At 40.9% G+C, this 19,124-nt stretch overlaps 1 protein-coding gene across 1 annotated transcript in view; it reads right to left on the reverse strand.

The window, feature by feature from the left end:
* The window catches only part of ERC2 (ELKS/RAB6-interacting/CAST family member 2), an 887,162-nt gene that overhangs the window by 211,361 nt on the left and 656,677 nt on the right, over window positions 1-19,124 (reverse strand). The window contains exon 14 of the mRNA XM_047850845.1: window positions 7,935-8,082. Coding sequence (XP_047706801.1) covers window positions 7,935-8,082 — 148 coding nt within the window. The remainder of the gene's footprint in view (window positions 1-7,934; window positions 8,083-19,124) is intronic.

A 19,124-nucleotide genomic window follows, 5' to 3' on the forward strand; every position in this document is an offset into this window, starting at 1 on the left:
AGTGGGACATGAACAGCTTAACCCAAAGTGAGTCTGCAGTGAAAACCAATGCATTTGCATTTCAGCAATTTGATCTGGGGCAAGTCTGTGATGCATTACAATGCTGGGATCAAATCAAGCTTTTCTGGAGCTCATCCAACCAAAACACAGGGCTATGGGAACCCTACTGCATACAGTTCCTCCACTGCTGTTTAATTGTGCTCACCTTCTGAACCATAAAGTATAATTAAAAGTCATCTACATACAATGCAATGGAAGTGTAAATATGAAGTAAAACCATGTACGGCCTCAAGCAGAGAAGGAAAGAAACGCCTGACCAACCATCTCACTCAGGTGCTTCCCACTGTTCCTGACAGGATGGTTCTGTCTCTGCCAACATCCAATTTTGACTAGGATTCCATCCTTACAACCAGCTTTCCTGAACACTTTCCAGGGCAACCTCTGCCTTCTCCCATTCTTGGCCACACCTATTTGGCTAATTCTTAGAGATGAGTCTTACCAACTTTTGAACAACACACAGGAGGGGGAAAAACTGCCTAAACAGATACACTGTGCAGACTTAGCGTTGCCTTCAGAATGTTGACCTGGACTAGTCTCTCCTGGTCCTAAAGTCTCCCTGCTCCCAAATGCCCAGTATGTTTTGGTAGCCAAAAGCAGTGCCCAGAACTGGTAGGAAAGCGAAACGAAAACAAAGCACAATTTATCTCTGATCACAGAAGTATTCTAACCAGTTCTGAGAAATAAGCTGGTTCTAATTTTAGCTAAACAATAGTGTCTGGCCCTCATTTTAAGAAGGCATTTTCATCAAGGATGTGCATATCACTACTTCAGCACACAGGGGAGCATTTGGGAATAAGGCTTAGGGGGTAAGATTTAGTTTTAAGCTTTCTTCAAAAACCCCTTAGCAGCAAAAAAAATCCAATGATTTCAGAATTAATTATTTTGATGTCAGTCTTTTTTTCAAGGGTGGAGAAAAAGAATTAGGGAGAGAATTGATCCAAAACACAAAAGAAAGAAAAATTATTATTTTTAATAATATTTTTAGAACTAGTCTCCCCACGGAAAGAACAAAAAGCCCAAAACCAAAAAAACCAAAAAACTTAACTCATTCCCAATCGAGACTTTCTCCCAAAACTGCAAAAATCTGGAAGCCACATTTTTAAAAAAAGAGGTATAGTAAAAGCGTCAGAGGTGTGTGCTTATGAAGAAATGCAATTGGGAAGAATACAAAAGTTAGATAGACCTATATCTACTACCAAGCTATGATTAATCCTTTATCTTTTTTAATGCCAACAGAAAGTTAATTTGTACTGCTGTCTTAGCTTTATACCTTACTCAGCCTAGAACCAACCCAAATGTCAACACCTGAAGAGCGTCATAAAGATTCTTTTGTTGTTAAGCATAGGTGGAATTTCTGGACTCATTTCATATCACCTTTTCTGGCTCTCTTGACAGATGTTTAACAGGAGTTTAGATATTTCTAGGCAAACTGATTTATGACACTCAGAAATTCTCGGGGATGAAGTAGAGGCGCTCCCTTCATAACAACAAGTCACCTTTACCACATTTGGAAGCTCAGTGACAAGAAGAACCCCCAAATTTAGAAGAGATTTGAACTAAAATACAGTGAAAAGGAAGATTCAGAGGAAAGGGTCAAAATGGCCACCATTGCAAATAATTCAAGTATGGGAAAAGGCATCTCTACAAAGCACACTGCAACATGGCAGGAAAAAAAACATGACACCATTCTGTGGTCATCATGGCAAACAAGTCTCATCTCTTTTTTTTTTAACGTTCATTTATTTTTGAGACAGAGAGAGACAGAGCATGAACAGGGGAGGGTCAGAGACAGAGGGAGACATAGAATCTGAAACAGGTTCCAGGCTCTGAGCTGTCAGCACAGAGCCCGACGCGGGGCTCGAATTCACGGACCGGAAGATCATGACCTGAGCCGAAGTCGGACGCTTAACCGACTGAGCCAACCAGGCGCCCCAAGACTCATCTCTTCTACCAGCTCCTATACTTGGTGGCAGCCTGGAATACTGCGGTGAGAAGAATCATAGGCTAAGTTTTGTCTAAAGTCATGATTGACCAATAATGTCTCTTTTTTTTAAATAAGCTGCCCTGGCAATTCACTCACTCACTCATTTACTTATACCTTCAACAAATATTTGCTGAATGCCCACTATGTCCTAGCAATTGGGCTAGGCCTGGAGATAAATGGTCAGCAAAAAAGGTCACAGGATCACATTCTCAGTGCTCATAACTAGCAGGGTAGATAGTTACTATTCAAATAATCACAAAAACACAAATTCATAAACTAGCAGGATAGATAGTTACTATTCAAATAATCACAAAAATAAATACAAAGTTGCATCTGCTACAGTGCAATTAAGTGATGTCTACATTCTACAGGATTGTCAAACTGGAGATTTGATACAATTGAGAAAATCCCAGGTTTCCCTGATCTTGGATTGAGAGTGAATGGGTGAATGTGCATTAACTAGGTGAGGAAAAGACGGAAATGTATTCCAGGCAGAGGGGATTGCATTGCATGTACAAGGCCCATTGGTTTGAATTTGTCTTTATACCAGCAGTAAAGGAAGCCAGGGAAGACGTTTCAGCAGTAAGGGCTGGAGAGTGATGAGTGTATCATGAGATTTATCTTTAGAAAAGATCATATTTTTGCCCACTGAGGTTTGAGAATCTCTGCCCTGGCCTGGAGGCTGGCTGCACTTTTCCTAGGCACAGCCATCTAAGCCATTACTGAACACCTGCCTGCCTCCTCACAGAAAAGAGAGTGTAAGATTTGGACTCCAGCGGTATTATCGTGGAGACTGCCCGAAAGTCAGGGAGAGTATTTTGTCAAAGGATCCTCTTCCTACTCAAAAATCTCACCAGCCATGACAAACAAATTCTGGCATTAGTTCTTCACGGCTTTAATGGAAGTGGCAATGATTTTTAAAAATGCAGGCTAAGCCCTGGGACTCCTTAGAAGCTGAAGGCAGAGATCTGGAGAGTGGGCTCAGGAGGGCAGACTGAGACAGGTCATGCTGAGTGGTCTGAGAGCCCTCCCTGCTCTGGAGTTGCATGACTAATGTATTTTGTTTGGTAACTGCAGAGAACTTCTGCTTCAGAATGTACCACTCTTAGCAGATCCTGCAGAGTTCTACACATCCTATCCTCACTCAGTCACTGTGCTGACAGCTCACCTCTTCATCTCCTTGTCTGCTCCACTCCAGCCACACTGGCTTCCCTGTTCTTTCCCAAACACACCAGCATGTTCCTGCCTTAGAGCTGTGTGCAGGCTGTTCCCTCCACCAAAACACTCTTCCCCTAGATGTGTAAAAGCGCACTCTCTCACCTCCTTCAAGTCTTTGCTCAAATGTCTTCTTCTCATTGAGGCCCATCTGTCTACCCTATTTTACATTGTCACCTTGTCCTCAATCCTTCCCTGACACTCCTGTTCTCCTTATACTGGTCTACATTTTTCTTTTTTTACCATATGATTTACTTATTTATTACATTCATAGTTTATTGCTTTTCTCCCACCTGCCCCCCACTCCAACATTAAAACATATGCCCCACGAGGAAGGGGGTCTTTATTTTGGTCACTGACATATTCCAAAAGTGCCTAGCATTCTAACACAGGGAAGGTACTCAATGAATATTGTTGAGTTGAATTCCAACATAGCATGTGGCCTCTCCATAAGCTGAGGCATTGGAACTCGATTCCTCGGACAATATCTGTGAGGTGTGGGAGCTAATCCATGGCTTTAGAGATGCAGTATTGAGCCTAGCTAAGAGCAAAGTGTCAGCACTGCTATGTCTTAGGAGCCCAACCCTGCACTACCAGGTATGTGTGATATGCATAGGTATGGTAGTTGAGTCATGTGGTCTCTCGGAGCCTTGATTTGATCAACTCAAAAATAAGAATGATGCTCTTCTCACTGGGGCAGATAAAATTTCTGTTGTGGATGAATACCCAGCACCCGTCTGAGAGCCTGGCACATAGCAGATATGCAATATGTTGGTTGGTGGATTATGAGGAAAAAGTGAGATAATGTTTGTAAACTTATATTTACATAAAGCACTTGATAGAGCCTGGCATGTGTCATCCATTCATTCACAAAACAAATATTTATTGAGTGGGTACTATGTGCTTGGCAAAGTGCAATAACTGTGGGGATTGTTAAATGAACTACTGATGTTCAGTCACTGGGAATGTCATGGGCAGTAGAGAAACCTTCTGCATGAGATGAGCTGAGCAGAAGGCAGCCTGAAGGGGTGGCATCTCTCATGAGCCAGTCTGCCTCAGTATCCTCACAGAACATCAGGCAGATGAACCAAAGGCCTTCCCCTCCCGTTGGCCCAGGCATCTGAAAGAGCTCTGCCCTCCCAAGTCACTCATGCAGGTGATGACAGCTGAGGTCTGAGACTCACTCTCCCAGGGGTACCCTGTCTGATTGACTCTATGTGGACTGCATACACTAACCAAGCAAATTTAATAAGCAGTGTGAGCCTCTTTGGTGCACACTGGGAGTTGAGGTCTACTGTTCCTGACATGTCTCCCCACTGCTCCCAAGTGCTTGGGCTTCAAGGGAGGGATACCAAGAAGGCCTAAGTGCTAATGTCTACAGCTCTTTCTCCTACAGTTCAAGAGTGTCTCAACCAGTTATGACTCCCAGGCTTGTGAAAAATATCAACAATGAAATCAAAATCAAGCTACCTTTGAGGATGGTAGTGATAAAATCAATTAATAGTAGCAGTAGTAATAGAAGCTCACACATATACAGTACCTATTATGTGCCAAGCATATGCAGAGCTCTTTATATACCTTATACTCACAATACTTTGAATTAGGTTATTAGCCCAGTTTACAGACAAGGAAACTGAGGCTCATAAAGGTTTAGTATTTTTCCCATGATCACACAGCTAACAAGTACTCAGACAAGAGTCATCCCAAGCAGTCCAACTCTAGATGGTACTAACAATTCAGTTACTGGTTGTATGGTAAAGGGTCTTTTCAAGCATCATGGAATGTGCAGCTGTAAAGCCTGGGCAAGGCACCAAACCTCTCTGGACTTTTGGTTCCTTCTCCTATAAGAGTATCAGTGCTTCAGTTTCATTGGGAGCTGATGAGTCAGTGTATGCAAAGCCTTTACAGCCATGCCTGGCATGTGGGGAGAACTCAGAAGTATTAGGAAGTATTGGTATGATCAAATAGCCTAAGCCTAAGAGCTCTAGGCAGAACCCACTCCTTATGAATAGCCAGAGAACATTCTTAAATGGATACTTTGGCATCTACTTCAAGCTTACAAAGATAAGGGGACCTCACAGGTTCTAGAATACCCTCCCGCTTGTCACTCTGAATTCCTTTCTGAGCCTCAATCTGGTGGGGCATGTGTAGACTCAGGTGGACTATCTCAGATCCAAGCCCTATTGCTTACAAGCTTTGTGCTTTAGGCTGGTTATTCCACACTCTGAGTCTCAGCTACACTCCCTGGAAAAGGGAGGCAATCCTGCCACCCACACCACAGGGCTGCTGTGAGGACAGTGGGACAAAGCCCCTGAGGGACACTGGATATGCACCCTGGCACAGAGCAAACACTCAATACAAAGGGGGTGCTTTTCCAAGCCAATGAATCATTATCCTTAGGATCATATCATTTACAACAAGGGTACATCAATTCACGTGCTTTTTTTTTCTCTGTTGCCTGTAGGGTGTGGGGAAGGATTTCAAATCTAAATCATCAAGGATCCCATCCTTCTCCTTCTGCCTCTTTTTCCACAATAGCCCTTCAGACCCTGCCTTAGTTCAGGCTGGAGCCTAACTCTGCATGGCTGGGGTTTCCCAAATGTGCCCCATGATACCCAAAACCAAGCCCGTCGTGAATAATGAAGGCTTTGTGCAGTTTCCCAGGAGCAAATTGAAGGGCTACACTCAATCCTTCCTGGAATCCAGGAGTGCATTTTCATGATGCTGAGAAAAAAATAGCCTTAAAAAATTCCTTATTGGAAAAATAGAGGGGGGTTTGAGGAGCAAGGTATCTAGGAGACAGAAAGGAAAATATAATCCACTATGCCTGACAGCGAGGCCTCTGGCTGGCTCCACTGGGTAGCCAGAAGAGCTGGCCCCATCGGGTAGCCACCAAATCTGGAACCTTTGACAAATACATAATAAATTAAATCACTTTACAAATCAAGATATAATGCTATCATCTATGGTCTCAGACTTTTTGGCCACCAAGTACTAGCAATCATAAAAAGAGATAAAGGGCAAGGTAGGATGTAGCTGTTATGTACCCCCACCCCCCCCATGGTGGGGTCGAGTGTCTCCTTAGCTGCTGACTGACCTGAGACCTTTGGATCATGTATGCATCGTAGCTGGACCCGTGGTACTTGGCCGTAATATCTGGGCTGTAGCCAGCATCACAAGTGCATGGTATATTCGAGCTCAGGGGCTGTTTCCTAGGTCTATATACCTGTGGGAGAAAGCTACAATGGTTAGGTGCAGGAGGGGAGGGAGCAGGGCTCACAGGGAAGGAGTTAGGAGAAAGCAAAGAAGGGGGCTTGTCTTGACTTTCTGTGGCCAGGTGGGTGGAAAACCCAGTGTAGAAGATGCACAGCTCCAAACAAAGAGGTCAGATGTAAGCGGTTCCCGACCCCCGGGGCCAGCACTAGCAAGGCATGCTGCTCTATGGAATGACCCCAATGTCTGGCAGTGACTGGGTGCCTCTGCAGGAGAGGGCACCCAGGCATGGCGGTGGTCTCTCTCCCTCAGCAAGGCAGCCCTATGAGAAATGGACTCTGTTTCACGGCCAAAGGATGCCTTTTCCTTCCAAGAGTTGGCCCCGTTGCGAGAGGAAGGGTCTTATTTCTTTGGGCTTCCCTTCCAGTCACCTTGCACACTGGCCCAGAACACCCTAGCAGGCAGAGAGCCAGCCCTCGGGGCTGAAATTGATGTGGACACACTCCATGTGGTACCATGTGGCATTTACAGAGCTTCAGAGCCACATGTGGCCCAAGCTAAGATGTGACAGCCACCTTGTGAGACCACAGACCACTGAGCCATAATATCTGCTGAATTGGTTTTATAATGAAGTTAGAGTCCAAGTGAATATCTTTAACCACTGCTTCCAAAAGTTCCTAAATTATATATGGAGAAGAACTAATGTCTGAAGATTTCAGGAATTATTTCGCAGTACACTTCAAGTGCAATTATGTCTATTTAAGCCACTCACAGAAAACCCTCCAAAAAGAAAAGAACTTTGTGCACAAGACTTTCTCCCTCCTTCCTTTTCCCTCAGAAGAAATACAGTGGCCTAGAGAGGAGGAATAAATGGATAATTGAGTAAATAGGTGATAAAAAAGGATGTTAACTAAATAATGGCTGGGGAGGTCTCCAAGCATAGTCTGGCGGTGCTAGGGGCTGGGGAATATTCCTTAGCTAAAAGGTCCTGAAAGAACTAGCTGAAGAACCAAAGTTGGAAGTATGGAGAGAAAGAAATCTAAAGAACTGGATGAGGAGAGTTATTGATGGGGCCCAGAAAGTAAGCAAGACAGAAGGTAACATTTCCAATGGGAAAGAAGGTGCCCAGAATTTAATTAGTAGTTTCTACGATTTAGTGAGAAGTCATACAAAGTCCACTGGAAGGAAGAGACCTGAGAGTTATATCTGGGAAGATGATGCTAATACAAAAGAAAGGAAAACAGCACTGGCTGCAAACCACACAAGCCCAGGCACATGCACATAAACACAGAAAAGCAGTAAAATGATGTTCTAGCAACAACTCGGGCCAATTCATTCCTACCTGGTTTTAGCTGCTTGAGCCTGCAGGATGGACATGGGAGAATGAAGAGTAGCTAAACCCAGAGAAAGCACGCAAGGCCCCAAACCCAGCAAGACACACCTTTTGTGCAGGAGGCCCCACCTGCTGCTTTAACTGATGCACGAGTCGATCTTTTTCCCGCTTGAGAGCCATGACTTCTTCCTGTGTCTTTTTCTTTTTGGAAGCAGACAATTCCAGCAAGGCAATATTTGCATCTTTTTCACTGATTGCTGCAAGCAGTGCTTCTTGTCTGGTAAAATAAAGATTATTGTGATCATTTTTATGAAATGTAAAAAAAAAACCTTGTCATTTATAGTTGAAATGAACCATAGAGCACTGTCTTAATAGGAAGGAATTAAAGACAAAGTAACTCTTTGATTCTCAGAATGGACAAAGTAATTTGGGTCAGAATCCCTGAGACCCATGCATTGCTTCCTCTGAAGGAGCCATCTTTCACTGGCTTCATAGACAAAGCTGCAAATTAGAAATGGAGGGAGTCAATCTGAACACTCACTTCTAGGGTACTTTAATGGATGCAGCCATTCATCCATCCACCCACCCATCCATCCATCTACCCATCTGCCAAGTAAAGTTCTAGGTACTCCAAGACAATCCAACAAAACTGGGCAGCAATTTAAAAATCAATATATTTTTTTCATGCAAGATTTTCTTTTGAAGGCAGGCAGACATATTTAGTAGGGTATCCTTTCCATTTTCAATGTAATTAATGATGCTTTCATGCCATTCCACCAAAAACCATTCCCTCCTCAGTCTTCCTTACCTAGTAATTACACCACCATCTACTGAGTAACCCAAGCTCCAAACCTAGAAGTCATCCTTGATTTCTTCCCTCTCTTCTCCACTCAGAGATGATCCATCAACAACTTCAGTAGGTTTTACTCCACGAGACATTCCTTATCTAAACTGATCTACTGCTACCAAACCACTCCCAACCACTAGCATCTACTCCTGCAGCCCACTAGTCTCCGAGGAACAAAGACCACTGGTCTATGTGGAACAAAGACGGGTCATCTTTAAAAACATTATAAATATGGATTCCACCATTATGTTGCTTGCAAAATCCACTAGACTTGAAATCAGACCCTTTACCGATGCCTGTGACTCATTACACCAACTGGCCCTAACCACCTCTCTGAGGTCATCTTGTGCCCCTTCTCCTTCTGCATTCATTAGGCTCCAGCTCATTTTGTGCCTGAACTCTTTCTTGTCCTTGAAAATGTTATATTTGTCCTCACCTCATAAGCTTTGCCTTTGCCATACCCTCTGACAGGAATGCCCTCACCTCACACAGGTCCTTACCCTTCAGGTCTCAAATGATATGTATTTTCCTCAGAAAAGCTCTCGCCAGCCACTTTCCCTAGCAATGTCTCCCTACCTTTCACTTTGTGCCCAAGCCACTGGTCTGTCACATTACACTTTTTCTTCCTATAACTCTCGGTTATTTAAAAGGATCTTAGAGGGATGCCTGGGTGGTTCAGTCAGTTAAGTGTCTGACTCTTGATTTCAGCTCAGGTCATGATCTCAGGGTTGAGGGACTGTGCCATCTTAGGCTCCATGCAATCTCCATGATGGGATTCTCTCTCTCCCTCTCTCTCTGCCCCTCCCCATTCCCCTCTTAAATAAATAGACAGACAGATAGATAGATAGATAGATAGGTCTTAGATATCTATTATTTGTTATCCAGACTTGACAGTCCATGATATTGGAACCTCATCTATCTTGTGCACTCTGGCTTCTAGAAGAGTACTGAGTACATAGTAAGTGCCTAAAATATTTGTTCAAGAAATAAGTAATTTTACTTTGTACTTTAAAAAATGTTTGAAGATACCATTGTACAAATAATCCTTTCATTTTTTAAAAAATTATAATGCTTTGGGGCGCCTGGGTGGCGCAGTCGGTTGAGCATCCGACTTCAGCCAGGTCACGATCTCGCGGTCCGTGAGTTCGAGCCCCGCGTCAGGCTCTGGGCTGATGGCTCAGAGCCTGGAGCCTGTTTCCGATTCTGTGTCTCCCTCTCTCTCTGCCCCTCCCCCGTTCATGCTCTGTCTCTCTCTGTCCCCCCAAAAATAAATAAACGTTGAAAGAAAAATTATAATGCTTTGACTCCTTAATCTTTGATCATTCTTTACTCAGAGGAGTATTACAGTTGCCTCCTTCCATCTTACAGTTCAATTTTCTGGCAACATCTGTCACAAATTTCAACATGGAGTTTTGGGGGACTATTTCTGACTAGAAAATGGCTCTTTTGGTGTCTTTCATTTAGTCCTTCTTTCCACTGAGGAAGTCTTGTCCCAATCTCCATCACTCCTGCCACATTCTAGATACCCTATAAGACCCCACAGCCCCGGGAAAGCCTCTGTATTGGGTATTTTCTTTGTACACAAGTCCCAGGACTAAAACCTGGTCATGATCCTATTTTGTCTTTTTTTAATTCCCATCACCAGACCAGGCCCTCTCCAGATGTTTGAATAAGATGGTCATTATTTGGATCTCAGAGTTTCCTCCTTTTCACTGCAGGGATTTGTATGGACTTTTCTGGGCCCCACTAATGGCAGGGAGTAGGAGCTTCTGTTGGAGGCTCAGTCAGACATATGAGCAGCAGAAATGTCAGGGAATATGTCCACTTTCCAGAAGAAAGCCAGGGCAGCCTGGACTATCAACAGCAGCATTCAAATCCAGCTTCACACAGCCTGTCTCCTTCTGGATAACATCTTGAGACAGTAGACATGCTTGCCGTTCACAGCTAGTGCATATTTGTACATAAAGTCAAGCCAAAGAGGCTGCACAGCCTTCAAATCAGGGAAAGCCCATTTGCTACCAACTCCAACTTAACTACCACACACCCAAGGTAACTGCAATATTTTACCCCACTCTGCCCCAAATTGAAATGTCCATGTGAGGCTTTTTTAATCTAAACAACCTAAGAAATCATTAGTAAGAAAATTGAAGATTGATAGTAAATTATGCTGCATATCTACATTTTTTATAGCTATATGCTGCATTTAAAATGCTGATTTAAAAAAAATGTGAAAATGTCTGTTTGGAGGCAATTCTCCATGTGTCTCATATTTCTGCACATTTTACAAGCAAAGGCACTACCTTTTCTCACAATTTTTCCAGAATGTTTGTATAGTGAATACCCTTAGAAGACAGAGGTAATTTCTCCCTTAGGATCAAAGGGAAGACATGCTTACTGCCCTTGTCTAACAGTGTGTCCTTCCAGAGCAAAGGGCAGGCATGTTAACTGCCATTATAAAAGATTCAGATTCCATAAGCACAGGGTTGTTGTCTTGTAATGCAACCCACTGCATGTACAGCTTTTCATCTGGCCCATCTGCCTTGCCTCCCTGGGACTTGAGGATAGGAGAATTGACATAAATACCCTGATACTGCTCTCTGCACCTTGAGCAATGAAATCTTTTGTTTCTGACCTCAAAGTCTCTGGTCATCTACCATAATCCATGAAACTGAGAGCCAGGCTAACATGCCAGTAGGGAAAAATCTCAAAATCCCTACAGTTCTTGATGTTCATATGTATATGCAAGAAAATCCCCCAAACATAAAAATAGGAAGGACAGACACCAAAATGCTAATAGTCATTATCTCTCATGGTTGTGAAATGGATAAGCTGGTTTTTGCTTTTTTTTCTGCTTAAATCTTCCTGCATTCTGTCTCTCTCACAAAATATCATAAGAGTAAACATTAAGAAATTGCAAATAAAACTTTTCAGTCACTAAATAAACTGCAGGTACATGCTTCAAATACTTGGCATATGTGAAATTTGTTCATTCTCCCATCAAGGTGTTTATGTTCCCTCTGTCCCTCTTATTCTTCATGCATAGGTAAGTGCACGTACACATACTTTAACGTACACACATCTGGTACAGTCTACATCATCTCCCACTTGGACAGTTGTAATCATTGTCAAAGTAGGCTCCCTGTGTTCACTTTTATGCTCCTCTGTCCTATAGTCCCTTTTAATCCATTTTCCTCTTTCAGGTCAATATTCAGAATTACACAGCTTTAAAAACTGTTAAAAAGTCATCATCAATCTAAAGAATGACCCTCCTAAACTCCTTTTGCCCCATAATTCTATAATTTAGGCTTTTCCAAACCTAACACTTATTTCTTTGCTTGTAATATCATTGAAAGTCCCAATGAATTATTTTCTAATTATCTGTCAATCCGAAAACCGTCGATCACAAAACATGTATCAATTCCTAATTCTCTACAGATGATACTACTAAACATAGCCCCAAATACTATTATTATTATACTCAAAATACATTTAAAATCATCTTTATAAAAGTACATTTAAAACCACTACTAATCAACATAATTAATATTCATAGAAAATAACCCATTTTGTTCTTTGTAATATTTTCCTTAATTTTTTTATTTTGTTTTGTTTGCTTTTGGCTAACAAATCTGTTTTATGAATACTGGTATTATACAATCATAGAACTCTGTTATTAGTGTAACAAGGACACACAGACTCATTTATTTTGTTTTTAAAGTTTATTTATTTATTTTGAGAGAGAGGGAGTGTGTGTGTGTGTGTGTGTGTGTGTGTGTGTGTGTGTGTGCATGTGCGTGAGTGGAGGACGGGCAGAGGGAGAATCCCAAGCAGGCTCTGCACTGCTCTGGGCTCAAACTCAGGAGCCGTGAGATCATGAACTGAGTTGAAATCAAGTCAGATGCTTAACCAACTGAGGCACCCTGGCACCCAGGCACCCTTAGAAACCCTCATTTAAATATTATCCATAACTATGATAATTTCTCTTAAAATAACCTGATTGAAACCTACATTAAATAATTCCAGTCTATTTAAACCAAATAGTAATTGGTAGAAAAGTATATAAAGCTAGAAAAATATGAATACTTCACACTTCAGGATATTTGGAGAGATGTTCTAACTCTGTTAAGGCTGTATCTGGCCATTACCTATTTGTACAGGGATGCCAGGCAAACCAAACTCTTGTAGGCTGACACAACCATTCCATTTGTGTGTGTGTGTGTGTGTGTGTTTAATTTTTTAATGTTTATTTATTATTGAGAGAAAGAGCACGAGCAGGGAAGGGGCAGAGAGAGGGGGAGACACAGAATCTGAAGCAGGTTCCAGGCTCTGAACTGTCAGCACAGAGCCTGATGTGGGGCTCGAACTCACAGACCGTGAGATCATGACCTGAACCGAAGTTGGACCCTCAACAAACTGAGCCACCCAGGCGCCCCCATTTGTATTTTTTTTTAAGCAATAAGATTTATAAAATGAGTTTTAAATAATTCTTTATAAAGCTGATACATTTCAACTAGTAATTTAAATTGCTGTTAGCTAATTCTGCACAGTTATGGATCTTTATTATTCCTGCATTAGAAGTCAGGGGCTTTTTGAGGGTAAGGGATACTGAACATACACCTTTTTAAAGATGAAGTTCATTTGCCAGCCCTGTATCAGAGTCTACACTTTTTGCAATTCCCATAAGGAAATTTGCTAATACATCTACTTAAAGCACCTTATGACAAATACTTTACTGAAAATAATGGCAAACATTGTAATAAATCAGGAAGCTTAAATGTTGCCCCCCCTTTTTTTCCAATAGGGAATTTGGATTCAGCCTTTCAAAGTCTGGGAAAACTGAAATATTTGCAGTTTTAATGCCTCTTTTACATCTACATCTTTTAAAAAGTGTTTAAACATAAAGGGTATATCCATGACAAGACATTTGGATATAAACTGGAAACACAAAGAAAACTTATTATTTCCTCCATCAAGTGAATCACATTCTAGATTCAAGACCAGATTTACATTGCTTCAGAAATTGTTACAGTCCCATCAGCCTGAGGAAAGTTTCTATAAGTCTAAAATCACCTTCAGCACTTAAACTGTCCTTTCTGTTCACAGAAACATGAAAAGAACATATTTCCTCATCTTTAGATAGTTAGTGGGGTTAAGTGTATGCCAAAGGCTTGCAATGTTATCTTTAGAACACTGAAATGCTTCAGTATACAATTACTAAGGTGATCTGTCTATGCCCTAAGATGTAGCTTAAAATATGAAAAGGAAGCCCAAATAAGCTAGAAAGGAAGATAAGATAATGCAAAGAGAAATAAATCTATAAGAGTCTGCTGAATGCCAAACTAAGAAAGGGGACTATAGACAGCATTTTATCAAAGTGCAGCCTAAACAAACGTCAAAGGGAATAATTTCTTTAACAAATATGGGCAACAATGAAGTAAAAAAGTGGGGGGGGCGGAATTCTGTGCCCTCACACACATTTAGTCAGGGTTAACAATGGATAAAAATATGTGCAAGAACACATTTAATAACCCTATGCTGTCATTCAGTTTGTAGGAGGTAGTCAAGATACAGCTAATAAAACACCAAAAAAAATGGTTTTAGCCACCCTGAAAAAAAAGAAAAAAACCTCAATGGAATAAAACAAAAGAGGACCGAAGGGTGTCTCCCACCAAGATAAATGCCTTCTTTTGAGTGTTGCCTGTGGCTAACCTTCTCAAAGAGAGCTGCAGAATCCTCTGATGGTAATACATCACTACATCACTTATCACAGTCAATTTAAAAGGGAGCTTTATAAACATTTCTATTTCACTCCCTGTTGCTGTCGCTCGATTAATGATGACTTGAGCTCTGAGAGAGGGTCCAGAATTAATTTTAGGAATTGTAAATGAGGCAGTCCAATTAGGAACTGTTATAAATTGGATGGGGGAAAAGCATTAACACATTTTTTTTCTTGAGGGCTCTTGTTTTAGTTAGCCGGCCCATCTTTAGGAACACATTCAATTACAAAAGCAGATGCTTAAAAAACACATTCCATTAAGAAATGTTTGGATAATGACATGTAGGGGAGAACCTACATTATGTATGGTGCTCAGCCCGCAGTCATGTTCTAATCATACTGTGGGAAAAAAAATTCCGCTCAATCAACTTTTCCCAGTTAATTACTGTTTTCTTTCCCTTATGACCCTGAATCTTCAACCGTAAGTTCAGTAGGAGGTGACTTAAGACAGACGGTGACGAAAGATCCTGTTCAAAACAGCCTCTCTCTAACCCCTAGGGTGAGGATGGGTGGAGGTTTGCTGTGATCAACCCTGGGGATAGATGCTCCTTTGCCTAAATTTTAAAAGCAGGATTTTTAAAAAAGCATCTTGAGAAAGAAAAGTCTTGTGATATCAATTAATATCAACACTACCCACCAGCAGAATGATGGATTGTGTACACAGAAGGGCCCACGCAGAAAGCAAAGCTGCTCACACAAGGTGGGGCCCACAGGGTGAGATATATTTGAACAACCACAAGTTCCGGCAAGGACAAAGAACAGACCAGATTTGTAAAGGCCACGCTTTGGCAGCCCAGACTTCTTAATGCGGTTTACTTTCTGTTGCCCACCTAAAACTGACCTCAAGAAATAGTTTACTCCAATTATGGAGAATTTTGTCTTTGAAACCTAATAGCACATGACTGGAATTTCCTAACGCAGGGGCCATGAAGTCTTATGGAAGCTCTTTGCTCCATGCAGCAGCTTCTATCCCCCTACTCACTCAGGACGTGACCTAGGTAGGGACCTGGCCCATCCTTGGATTCCTCCAAGTGCAGCTAGGCCAGGAAGCTCTGAAGTGGCAACACAGAGTGCTTCAGGACACTAAGATGGCAAATGCTGGTACCACTTGGCATCCTGCTACAAATAGGTATCTGGGAGTCTGAGGCCAACTTTTCTGATATAGACAAGGTCCAAGGGCAGAGTAGGATCAGTGCCAGGAAGAGCTACTACCCTCATCTTAAACTGCTCTCTCCATTCCCATCCCTTGAGAGAAGTGATAAAAAGGCAATGAGGGATGGGAGAAGCCCCTCTTGGAGTCCTGGTAGAAGACATGGGTGTGATACATTACGGAGTACTGTGTCACACACACACACACCCACACACACACCAGAGATATGAAAATACTTATTTTGATTACCGTAGCCTATTATGATTTCTTGGAACTTACCTACACAAATAAAATATCACTCACATCATTAAGATTTGATTATGGTACTTGAGTAAGGTACTTGATTTAGTACCTGAGCTTTGGAATCAAATATATCTGGGTTTGAATCTCAGCAATATCTGTTGTTTCTGCGACCCTGGGAAAGTTACTTAATGACTCTGAAAGTTAGATGTCTTCACAATTGAACTAAGAAGGATGATAGTAACTCTCTCTTTAATCTTTGTGAGAGTTAAATGTGATAATGAATGTAAAGATTCTGTTCAGTGCTTGACGTGACCATACAAATGTTAGCCAATTATTTATTATTACACAACATAGATCCCACCAAATGTAAAGATTCAAGTTTTTCATTATTTTCTATCAGGCTCCCCTTTATACTAAACATTCTACACATGCCAGTGGGTTTCTAATTTTCAAGACTGACTCTGAAATTGGTTTCTGTTAGGTTGCACATTTGAATTTTATGAAATGGGGTATGTTTTGCAAACAAATTAGTGATTTATTGATTGATTTAAATTTTGGTTATTTAACATACAGTGCAATATTCATTTCAGGAGAATTCAATGATTCATCACTTACATTCAACACCCAGTGCTCATCACTCATCTAGAGTCCATCTCCCACCCACCTCCCTCCATCAACCCTCAGTTTGTTCTCTATCATTGAGTCTCTTGTGGTTTGTTTCCCTCTCTCCTCTTCCCTCTGCTTCCCATATGTTCCTTTGTTTCATTTCTTAAATTCCACATATGAGTGAAATCATATGGTATTTGTCTTTCTCTGATTGACTGATTTCACTTAATAGCCTAATACATTCTAGCTCCATCCATACCATTTCAAATGGCCAAGACTTCATTCTTTTTGATGGTTGAGTAATATTCCATATATATATATATATATATATATATATATGCGCACACACACATATATAAAACGTGTATACACATGCACACCAAACACATCTTTATCCATTCATCAGTCAATGGACATTTGGTTCCCTCTATAGTTTGGCTATTGTTGGTAATGCTGCTATAAACAGTGGGGTTCATGTACCCCTTTGAATCTGTATTTTTGTGTCCTTTGGGCAAATACCTAATAGTGTAATTGCTTGATCGTAGGGTAGTTCTATTTTTACATTCTTGAGGAATATCCAGAATGTTCTCCAGAATGGCTGCACCAGTTTGCATTCCCACCAACAGTGCAAGAGGATTCCCTTCTCTCTGCATCCTTGCCAACACCTGTTGTTTCTTATGTTGTTGATTTCAACCATTCTGAGAAGTGTGAGGTGGTATCTCATTGTGATTTTGATTTGTATTTCCCTGATGATGAGTGATGTGGAGCATCTTTTCATGTGTGTGTTAGCCATCTGGATATCTTCTTTGGAAAAGTGTCTATTCATGTCTTCTGTTCATTTCTTAACTGGGTTGTTTGTTTTTTGTGCGTTGAGTTTGGCAAGTTCGTTATAGATTTTAGATACTAACCCTTTATCTGATATATCATTTGCAAATATCTTCTCCCATTCCACAGACTGTCTTTTAGTTTCAATGATTGTTTCCTTTACCGTGCAGAAGCTTTTTATCTTGATGAAGTCCCAATAGTTCATGTTTGCTTTTGTTTTCCTTGCCTTTGGTGATGTGTCTAATAAGAAGTTCACAAATAAATTTAAAGGAGAAAATAAAGCTTGAGTATTAACACAGTTCGTTCATCATAGAGGAGTTGCATCCTAGGCCAGCCAGGTCTGACTTGCAATAACTGTTCAATATCATTCCATCCAAACTGATAGGAAAGGCTGCACAAAAGTGGGCAAGATATGATTTCATGCTGCATGAAAAATGGAAATGTGTTTTGAAAGGTGACCTTTTAAAAGTCAAGGTCAAGTGCAAAATCTAACCAAAGTCAAACAACTTCAAACAAAAATTCTTCCATTAAAAAAAAAAACTTAAAGAAATGGTAAATTTTGAAGGCAGAGAGTGCAAGTGAAATGAAGAGCCTCTGACCCTTCAGCAGGCACACCAGGCACACACACTAGCACACCGGGCGTTAATGTATAATTCTCATTCATTCTCATTATTCTCATTCAGTGATGAGAAGGCTTCTCTCTTGACCACTTAACTCTGCCAATGTAGCTTTCAATGTGAAATACACCCAATCAGACTCCCTGGAGGTATTATTGGTGACTGATAATAAGAAAACTAAATACATCTAGACTTCACTGTGGGCCAGAGCTTTGCCCAGCAGCCACCTAAACTAAACCTACTGTCCATGGATGATTAGTTACTGTCAAGACACCTGCCTTATCATGTTAACTTTTTGGTTGGAAATGAATAATTTCCAGAAAATAAGTCACTGATCTTATATCTATATATCTATATAGATATCTATATATCTATATAGATATCTATATATCTATATAGATAATATATAGATAATATATATAATATATAGATAATGTATAATATACATATAACATATATAATATTTATAACATATATATAATATATATTATATATACCTCCTAAGGTAATATATTTTAATTTTCCCTCTACTGTATATTTAAGGCTGCTAAGATTTGCTAGTAAGTCTTTGCACAGAGCAGCAAATTGCCCTCCTACATCTTGAACTAAATATTTCCCTTCTTAATTTGAAATTTTTGTGTTAAATCAAACCTCCCTTTATTTATGCTTACATGGAATAGAATATTCCCATAGGCTAAATTATAATGAAAAACAAAACAGATCGTCATGTCATTGCTGTAAGAGGAATATGAACAGAAGGGGGCACATTCCAGAATTTTGTTAATGCAACATTTGAAGAAAATTGAATTAGGTTCTATAAAGCAGAACTTTGTAGAAAGAAATAAAAAAAAATTAAGTTGGGTGGAAGCAGCTCCATTGTGAAAGTTACTATTCACAGGAAGGAAAAAGGCAGTGCTGCTTCTACACTGGGGGAAGGGAACAGAGTGGTGTGTCTGTATGTGCCGTGGGTAACTGTAGCGGCCAGCAAAAAGCAGGTTTCCAGAAGGGGCAGGAAGCCATGATATCTGATATGGAGGAGAAGTAAACAGATTCCCATCAACTTGAGCTGTTCTCCCTTGCTGTGCCTGCCACAGAAACTGCACAGCAATTTGGGACAACCGATAGGAGTCCTCCTTTGGTAAGCTGATGGCTTTTAAAGAGATTTCAAAGATGTAATTCCTCAAGTAAATCTCTTTGAGAAGTCTGGATTTTAGGTCTGCCATCTCGTGGCCACTGCAATAAATACTGCCTTCTT

Source organism: Prionailurus viverrinus, chromosome A2 (assembly GCF_022837055.1).
Source record: "Prionailurus viverrinus isolate Anna chromosome A2, UM_Priviv_1.0, whole genome shotgun sequence".
In the NCBI taxonomy this organism is placed as follows: domain Eukaryota; kingdom Metazoa; phylum Chordata; class Mammalia; order Carnivora; family Felidae; genus Prionailurus; species Prionailurus viverrinus.